The sequence below is a fragment of the Leopardus geoffroyi genome, chromosome D1 (genome assembly GCF_018350155.1).
Source record: "Leopardus geoffroyi isolate Oge1 chromosome D1, O.geoffroyi_Oge1_pat1.0, whole genome shotgun sequence".
NCBI classification, from domain to species: Eukaryota; Metazoa; Chordata; class Mammalia; order Carnivora; family Felidae; genus Leopardus; species Leopardus geoffroyi.
This window is the reverse complement of record NC_059329.1, coordinates 56,378,663-56,388,458: the sequence shown is the minus strand read 5'-3', so window position 1 is coordinate 56,388,458 and position 9,796 is coordinate 56,378,663. Positions and strand designations below refer to the sequence as shown.

Below are 9,796 nucleotides of genomic sequence, written 5' to 3'. Positions count from 1 at the left end.
TAAGGCGCTCGGCGGGCTGCACGAGCTCGGTGTCCGGGCCCGGCAGCCGCGGGTGCCCGCGGGACGGCGGCGGAGGGAGCCGGGAGCGGCAGCACGGCGGGGGCGCGCGTCCCGCGAGAGCCCCGGAGCCCGCGCCCTCCCGCGCCCTCCCGCGCCGCCGCGCGCTCCCGCTCCCGGAGGGCGAAGGGCGGGCCGGGTGGAACGGCAGGCCCCGCCCCAGCCCGCGTCGGGCCGCCCCCCGTTGTGAGGTGATAAAGCGCCGCGCTCCGAGCGCGGAGCGCAGTGGCCGCCACCGACGGCCCGCTTTCGGCAGCTGCTCGGGCCGCGACGGGCGGTGCGCCCCCAGCTCCCCGCGTCGGCGCCGTCCCCCGGCCCCCGAGCTCGGCGCGAAGCCCTGGCCCCGGAGGCCGGGGCATGGGCCAGGGGCGTAGGGCGAGCCGGCTTCCCGCGGGGCCGTGAGGTGCAGCGGCTTCAGCATGAAGACCCTCATAGCCGCCTACTCCGGGGTCCTGCGAGGTGAGCGGGGCCGCCGGTGGGACAGGGGTCTGGGAGACGAGCCGTCGCCGCCCCGGGGGTCTGCAGGGCCTCGGCGGCTTCCATCCCGGGCTGGGAAGCTGCACGCGGGTTTTCGGGAAAGGATGTGACGAGGGCTGGGAGGCAGGCAGGAGTGTGTTCTTATAACGAGGGTACCTTGCTGGAGGACCGGCCAGTGTGCGGGTTGAGGTCCCGACCCCTTTTCTCTTTTCTTTTCCAAAGCTTGCCGCCCCCTCCCAGCAGCGCACCTAGGTCGGGGAAGAAGGAAGGATCCCGGTGACCTAGTCAGATGCAGGCGGCATGGTAGTCTGAGTTCATTCTTCACTCTGGCACTTATCAAGTTTTGAAACCCCTGTTACATCACTTTCCACCCCCCACCCCCACCCCCAGCTTGTGTTCCCCATCTGTGAGATGAGGTTGATATTTAACAACTCCTCCCCAACCCCCAGCACTGTCTGTGGCCCCTGCGAGTTCCCTCCCCTCTCTCCTCACCGGGTGGAGCATGCTATGAGAGACTGGATGGGGCCGAGTGGCAAGGTTTTGCAATCTTCTGAAATAGCCACCAGACTGGGAACGTGCCTGGCTGGGACAGGTGTGCCCACACTGTACTCTGCCCTACTCCCATCCTCCAGCCAGTCTCAGGAGCCCACTCAGCAGCGACTGAGCCTGGCACCCTGAGAAGGTGGGGGCGCGGGGGGGACCCTGGGTACCCTCCATGTGGCCCATGTTCCTGTTCCACCAGAGTGGAGCTGAGGCCCTTGGTGAATATGTATATTCACTTATAGCTGGAGAAATTGATGGGAAAAGATATACCTTCTGGAGTTTTCCTTAACAGATGCCTTGGCCAAGAGGGACTCTGGGGAAGTGATCACTGCTATCCTAGGTCTGTGTGTTTTGAAGTTTCCCTCCCTCCGCCTAAAGCTTTAATCTGTTTGCTGAACCTCTCCTACTTAGCGTTTTTTTTTTCCCTTCGGTAACTGACAATCACCTACCCTACCCACCTTCATTACAAAAATAAAACTTACTAGTTATTGGAATTTTGAAAACTAGAGAAAAACGGGAACAAAATAACAATGGCTGGCCAATCAACTATCCAAAAATGGCTTCCTATTGCTCTTTGAGTATATTCCTTTATGATTTTATTTATACACATTATATAAAGTTGAGGGCATCCTGCAGATAGAGTTCTAAATCCTATTTTCTCTGAGTAGTTCCTCTGTTCCTCAGAATCACTTATAATCTTCTAGTAGCTGCAAAGTAACCCACCCCGGCACTGCATCACGGTTTAACTATGTCCTGGGCATTGGCATTGCCCTTGGAAAGGTACTGAGCTGCTGTTGCCATTTTGGGGGCAAGCAGCCTGCTCCGTGCATCCAGCCCAATAGCCTATGACAGCCTCTTCTCTCACTTAAGCATGCTTTTCTGTTCACTGTGACCTTTGATGCCCATGTCAGGGGAAGGAAGGGACTTACCCATGTTCATGCTTTTAAAAATGCTTTTGTCTCCAGGGGATGGGATAAGGATGCTCTCTAGGGTAGTCCTTCCCGGAGATCCCCTTCCCTCGCTTCTGCTGTCCACTGGCTGTGAGCTGCATCCTTCTAGGAGTTGTTGACTCTCATGTTTTTGACCTAGCACCTGTACTTCAGGAGGACTTGTAGTCAATAAAAGTGACCAACTCATTTAATATCCCCATGTTGTTTTCAGATCTTTAAAACTTGTTGCCCCCCCCCCCCACTCCCTTTTTTTTAACTGGCTGCAAGGAATTCCATCATGGGATGTAGCAAGGGCTGGTATGAAATGCAAACCAGTCACATGGTAGCTCTCTGGACCTGCTTTGGTGAAAGGCTGGGTGGGGTAGGGGAGGGTGCTGAAGCAAATGCTATGTTATCTGGGCATCTTCATTAGATGGCTTTCTACATCCTTGGTCTTGGAAGACACTCCCCAGTGGCCTGGTTTGCCTCTCTGGATAAGTTGCCACCATTGTGAGGTGGCGAACACCTTGTCAGTGGCGATATTCAAGAAGAGACCATGGATTCTGTGAAAGGAAGTCCTGCGTTGGGTGAGAGATTGAAGTCGATACCTTGGTAACTGGTTTGTTGGCCAAAAGAGAAAGCCAGCTGTGGGAGCATGGGTAGGTGGGTGTCTGTTGGGGGAGGCGGGAGTCTGTGTTGGTAATTTCTAATCTCTGAAGGACTATCCCGTGCCTGGGGTGGAGGCTGAGTTAGTCACATGTGCATTCCTGCCTTTGCCCCTGGACCAGAGGCTCTTCGGGACAGAACCCGCGGGCACTGCCTATATCCTCAGGGTTTAGCACAGGACCCAGCACAAAATCGTGACAACTCCAGCAAAATTCTGAGCTGATTTGTTTGTTCGATGTGCCTCCAAAAAGCAAGACCAGGAACAGGGGTAGGATTACAGGGGGCAGGTTCTGATATGATGGAGGAATCCTTTCTAATAGCTGTTGAGGACTGTAAAAGACTTGGTGTGGGTAAGGATCGAACTCCCCATTACCGGGGGTATGCAAGCAGGAGCTCGGTAGGGAGTGAAACTAGGAGGTTAGGTTGTTGGCTAACTCTGGAACTGAGGGTTGACAGTCCCCTAACCCAATCCTGAATCATAGGAGAAGAATGGCACTCTCCTGTTCCCCTCTCCCCCGGTTCTTTGTAGATGTCTTTCTCCCCTGTACCACTTCCCTAACAGCACAGAGGCCACTTTGGGGGCCCTCTGTGCTGCCAAGGGCTCTTGTGTGCTGGGAAAGGAGGGCCAAGAGTGATGTTTTCTTGGCAGGTTGAGTGACTCAGTAGCCAGTGTGGAAATCCTGCTCCACCTCCATCCTCCCACCTCAAATTCAGCAGCAAATACTTGAGTCATAAAATCAAAGCTATCTGTTCGTGCTGGGTCTGGCCCAGCCTTCAAGTTACCTGTGGGATACTGAGGGCCCCAGAGAAAAGGGACTGGTTCAGAGTTATCAAAGCAAGGCCTGGAATCTAGATGCATCTCCCAGTCTGTGATTTGCCTCCTTAACCAAGAGAGAGGTGGTGAGGGGCTGAGCAAAGGGTTCTGGCTATTGAAGACCCTCAGCAGTTTCCTGAAGGAGTAAAAGTTGCTCCCAGTCTCCATGATGGGGTGGTAGATCCCCTCTTCCCAAGCTTTTGGAGGAAACACCCCCAGCTGCCCTGATGGGTAGAGACATCACAGGCCCCCAGAGCTCTGATGATCTGCCAGTTGCCCCTCATCATACATCAAACCTTCAAAACTCTTCCATGAGGTCATGAAGCCCCCACCACCTTACAACATCATCTCCTGCCATGCTGTGCTCCAGAACTGCCAGTGGTCTTCCTGTTCCTCCAGCATTCCCACTAGTTCTGTCCTACCTCAGGCCCTTTGCACGTGCTGCCCTTCTGTTCAGATCTTTGCATGGCTGCTTCAGATCCTTTAGTCTCCTCTCAGAGACCTTTTCTGACCATGCCATGTGTAAAACTGCCCCCTAGTTGCCACAACTTGTTTTATTGTTTATAGCTCTTATCGTTACCTAAATTATCATGTGTCCTTATCTGTTTAGGTAATTGTCTCCCCCATAAGGTTGTCAGCCCCTCCGGAACAGGGACCTTGTCTTTGTCAGTATTGTGTCCCTTGCATTTAGTATCGTGTATGTAGTAGGTGCTCAGTAAATATTTGTTCAATGAGTGAATCATTAATGGAACCTCCGCCCTCCTGAGAGCTGTCCTGTTCCTCTTGGGAGGAAGCCCTGCTTTTAGCTTCAGTGTGATTCCTCAGTCCTTCTTCCAGCTGCCTCTGTGCCTGCTGGGTGCTGGGGCTGCAGCTGTTCCCTGCTGTGGAGATACCCTCAGTCTCATGAGGAGCTGGCTCCAGGGAGGAGTGCCAAATGGGGGGACCTGGGCTCCTCATGGTCCCCCTCATCATTTCCAGAGCTTTAGAAGCCGGAGGTCCAGGATGCCAGCCCTAGCTCCCCTCTGGGATATGGCTGGATGGCCCACTGACCCTCTGGGGATCTCACTACCCCATACGGAAAATAGCATCAAAAATCTCAAACACTCAAGAGTGTGAGGGTTTCAGTGAACATAAGCAGAAAGTCCTTTGCAAAGCAACTCGTAACGAACTCCAGTTCATCCTTGTCATTCATCCTGTGTGACATACGCAGCAGGCTCCCACCACTGGAGAGTGGCACCTTCCCTGCTCTGATGCATCCAGGAGGGCTGTGCCATGGTGGGGACTTGGGGTGTGGACCTTTCGGTTTACTGATGGAATGCCTTCTGTGTGTCAGGCTCTGTACTACGCATGGGTCGGTCTGTCCTGGTCCCTGCCTTTGATGGGGATGTACACAAGATGACAGTGCACTGAGATGCACACAGTGATGGGGAAGGAGGCATGGGGAACTGTGGAGGCCTGATGGTGAGGGTGGGGCAGCTAAACCATCTTGGGTCAGCGAAGGCTTTCTAGAAGAGGTAACATTTAGTCTGGATATTGAAAGATGAAAAGGCATTAGCAAGGCAGCCCAGAGCATTCAGGTACAGGGAACAGCATAAACGGAAGCATGAGATATGGGTGGGATGGGCAGTTTGACTGCAGGGCCTCTGACTAGTGAACATGGGCTGAGGCCCTGGTGCACCGAGAGGCAGAGACAAGGGAGACAGAGGATGCTGTGTCCAGGCCCAGGGTGGCTCGTCTGTAACCACCTGGGGGGAAGATTTGAGAGCTCCTGGGAAAGGTGCGCTCAGAGCTTCTTGGCCTCCGGCACTTCTTGGGTCTCCTGGGTATGCAATGCTGCCAGCAGAGCTGAGGGCCTGGGGTCTGCCACTGAACTGCTCTGCAGCCTCAAGAAGCCACTGCCCCTTCCTGACTCTCAGTCTCCTCATCTATAAAATGGGCAGAAGAATAATAAGAGTAGCTACCCAGGTTGTGGTGCAGATCCAAGGAAGCCGAACCCACAAACCCTTTGGGAAAATCAACAGAAGGAGGAAACATGAATTCCTTTCATCATTAGAGCAGATTTAAGCATCGTGAGTACAGGGCCAGGAGCCTAACTCTGCATCCGCTTCCCACGTGACCTTGGCAAGACCCTGCCCTCTTGGGACGTCAGCCTCCTTATCTGTACAGTGAGGAAAGCTAGATGAGCCATTCTCCTTGGATTTATTCCAGCTCTGCTGCAAAAATATGGTTTCAATCCTGCCCCTGACTGCTGGGGGACCCTGGGGCTCAACCTCCTCCCCATTCCCATTCTCTATTTGTCTTTGTGAAAGTGGGCCCGTGTCCTGCCCGGGACCCAAGTGAGGCCCCAGAGGAGCCCGGCTCCCCATACTTGCTCATGGATTATGATAGGGGCTTATTTGGAGACTTCTGGGTGACATACCCGAAAGGCGGTGGTATTGCCATGGCAACCCCTCCCACCTCGGTAGCTATTTTTTTTTACTGTGCTCGAATGTGGGGGTGGGGAAAGTAGGCCATTGGGGTCCTCAACAATCACCTCCAGGGTTCCAGAATCTTGGGTCCATGACATCCCAAGAGCCCCACTTTCCTGACCTCACCTCCCAGGACCCTACCCTACTTCATGAAAACCAAATACTTGGAAGTCCAGGCCTCTAGAATAACCCAAGGAAGGGCTTGTAGTCCCTTTAGGGGATCTTTTGTGGCTAAAAATTCATTAGCAGATTCTAGAAGAGCACAGAAGGCTCAACTTGTCAGGACCTCAGATTTTAGCTAATCCAACCCAAACCCCTAATTTAGGGCCAGGAGGAAAGAGGGAAAGAGGAGGCCCGGGAATCCAGCCCATCTGGATATGGAGGACGCCTCGTCCCCTGCCAAGATCCTACACAGGGGTGTCCTGAAGACTGACAAGCAGGAATCCACTGAGCTCATGCAGACTCCTGAGGCCAAGCCAGGGGCTTCCCAACCCACAAGCCCACCACAGCTGTATATTGGCCTCCCCTTTGGGCCAATGGGCCCTGCTTTAAGGACACCTAACCCTTAAAGGGGACACTATTAGTCTTTCCAGGAGAGAACCTGGTGAATGGCCAGCTCATGGCCAAGGGGCCAGAGGCACCATCTGCAGTTAGCAAAGGGGATGGGAGGGGTGGACAGCAGTGTTCTTGGCCTTGGGGATGGAGCCCAGGACTCCTTGGCCTGGCATTACTGGTCCTTCATGGTTTCCTCTCTACTCTGTCAACTAGACTCATCCACTCACACAGTTGCTTTACTCTAGCCTGGCTGAGCTATTTGCAGTTAATTCCTCAAATTTGTGTTCTCTTCCTTCTAGGCCTTTGCAAATGCCATTTGTAGGACTCCAGCACCTGAGGTCCTGACCCTGTGCCTCCCTCCTGTCAGCCTGGCTAATGCTTACTCATTTACATGTCACCTGACCCATTACTTCTTCCAGGAAGGCATCTCTGAGAACATCCTCCAGCACAGGTTGGGCCCCCCGCCCCCCCAGATTCCCCAGTCCTGACTTACCGTCTGTGCCTGATTGTTCACAGACCTGTCTCCCCAGCCATAGCAGGGGTGTGCTGCCCAGGGGCAGAGCCCAGGCTCCAGCAGGTGCCCAAGAAGCAGAGGAGAAGCAGGGTCTGGCAGCTCCCATCCAGTGTAGTGCCTGGCCTGGTGTGTAAAGGGTGCTTAGAAAGCACCTATTGAATGAATGGTAGTGTTTGGGGGCTCCGTCCTCTCCGGCACTCTGGAACCTGCCACTGTCGTCCTGCATTTAACTCCAGCCTGTCCAGCTGGAGGAGATCCGTCCCTCCTGATTGCCCAGGAAGCTCTGGTTGATTCTCTGCCATGGCCCAGGTCAGTCAGCTGTGGACAGGGCCTATCTCTGCGCTTGTCCGGGCCCTGTTTATTCTTCTCCGTCCCCTCCAGTATCCAGTCATGCAGTGAACACCTGGCCGAGCACCGGCTCTGGACCTGACCCCATCGTGGGCACAGGGGCCCAGGTGAACAAGATGAGGTCCCTGCCGACAAATGCACACTCTTCCCGATAACAAGAAAGTCTAAGAGTAGTGGCGCGGAAGGCTTCCCCAAGGAAGAGTCGGCCAGGAAGGTTGAGGGAAGTCTGAGGTGTCAGCGCTCAGTGCCTGGCAGGTGTCTACCAACACGAGCTGAACGTCTGACCAGACTGGACCCGAGGGTGATAGGACTCTAGCTGGGGGACTGCAGGCAGGGCCAAGGGTGTGGGGAGGCTTCCTGAAAGGAAGGAGTATCTGGCTGAGCACGTGGAGAGGTGTGTTGTGTGCAAGGCTTGCAGGAGCGCAGGCGTGGATGGGGACTCTAAAATCCCCTGGCACGTCCCCCTGGAGCCATGGCTGGCCTTCCCATCACCACACGTGTGACTCCGGCCGAAAGGTGCTTGTGGGGGGCCACGGAAGAGAACTTGCCTCTGGCCTTAAAGAAGCGGCTTTGTTAGGCACTTGGCCTGGCTTCCTGGACCTCCCTGGGACTAGAAGGGTCTGCCAGGGGTCAGTATGTCCATCTTTCTGACTCTATGCATTCTCATACCCAGCTCTTTGAAGTAGTTTGGGCAACTTCCTCACTGGCCACTTGGCAGCTGATGTCTGAGGGCAGGGCTTAGGTCCAGGTGGGTCTGGCATCCTTGGGGTTGAGGACATGAGCAGGATGATATCCCCCCCCATCAAGAGACCCCTAAAGCTGTTCACATCTCTTGACCTCGCTGGCATCTTCCTAGTGTCTATCAGAGTGCCAGACACTCTGTCCCTTTTTCGTAAGTTGTTTAGACTCCTCACAACAATCCTGTATAAGTAAGGATGACACTGAGTCTCAGACAGGGAAGTGCCTCTCAGGGTCTCAAAGCAGGCGAGAGTCAGAGCTGGGGTTTGAATCCCAAAGTGTGTGGATGCTAACACCTCTGCCTCTAGGCAGGGCCGGGCTTGTTATACCCATTAGACAGGAGAGGAAACTGAGGCTCACTTAATAATTACCTAGCGTACACGCAGGTCTTTACTTTTTATGAAGCCCTTGCCTATACATTACCTCATTTAATCCTTACAAGAATTTGGCAGGGTGGGTATTAGCCCCACTGTACAGATGAGGAAACTGAGGTTTGCACAGGAAGTGACTCACCAAGGCCACACTTCCTGTAGGTTAGTGGCCACCTTCTCCTGACGCCCAGCCTCTCGTCCTCTGCACCTTTTCCAGGCTGGCATGCCCCCTCCCCAAATGCCAGCGTGAAGGTGGCTGGAGGAAGTGGTGTGGGCCGTCCTGAGGCATGACCCACAGCTGTCCATGTGTGCTCCTGCCTCGCGGAGGCCAGCCTTGCTCAGGGCCCCCCTTCCACAGGTCAGAGGATCCTCTTGTCCCCTCTCTAGCTCATCACTCCAAGTTATTTTTCTTCATAGCTCTCATGCGCGCCTGGCATTACATCACACATTTACGTGTAGGTGTTTTATCTGTCTCTCAGCAGGATTCAAGCCCCTGAACAGGCACGACACTGTCTGCTGTGTTCACTGCTATTTTCCCAGTGCCAGGGCAGTGCCCGGCACCTCGTAAGTGCCCGGTGCCTCAGGCCTTATCTCAGTCCCCGCCCACCTTCTCCCAGGAGGCCACTTTTGGCTACTCAAGCCCTTTCCGGCTTCCCTGTTTTCGGCTTCTGTTTTTGGTGCACGTGAACCCCGTTCCTGGGTGGTTAGCCTGCCCTTTATAATTACCTCTGAGCCTTTGGTCCCACAGTTGCCCCCAATCGCAGCACCCACTTTTCCTTCCTTTCACCTCCCAGATCTTGTCTTCAAAGCCCTGTGGAGGCCGTGCTGCCTCCTTGGAGCCTCCTCGGCCAGTACCTCCACTCTGCCCCTCTTCTCATAACACGCAACCTCAGGACCATGCACATCTAGGGAAATTTTGTGCTTGTTCCCACTCTGCTCGATGGTGGAAGCAGTGACAGTAGCTTCCGACAAATCATCCGACAAATGCCAAATGTACCATACGTGCATTTTCCCCCCATTTACTCTTCCCAGCAATCCTGTAAGGTGGGGATCATTCTCCTCATTTTATAGGTGAGAACACTGAAGCTGAGGGAGGCTAGGTGACTTGCCTGAGGTCACAGAGCCATGTGGTGTAGAGCTGGCCAAGGGTCCTTTCTCAGATTAAGGGGATTAGAGCTCAGATCCTGCCCCTGCATGTACAAGGGAAGTCCGGGAAGGCCTGGTTTCATCAGCCTGGGCGTGGCCTCCCGGTCACTGTGCTATCAGATGTTGGGCAAGAAGGTGTTCGTACACCCGTTCCCACTGCCACCCCAGCC

At 54.5% G+C, this 9,796-nt stretch overlaps 1 protein-coding gene across 1 annotated transcript in view; it reads left to right on the top strand.

The window, feature by feature from the left end:
• Positions 1–262: 262 nt before the first annotated feature.
• The window catches only part of DGAT2 (diacylglycerol O-acyltransferase 2), a 31,688-nt gene continuing 22,154 nt past the window's right edge, over positions 263–9,796 (top strand). The window contains exon 1 of the mRNA XM_045483966.1: positions 263–516. Within this exon, the coding sequence (XP_045339922.1) occupies positions 477–516 (40 nt within the window). The 5' untranslated portion in view covers positions 263–476. The remainder of the gene's footprint in view (positions 517–9,796) is intronic.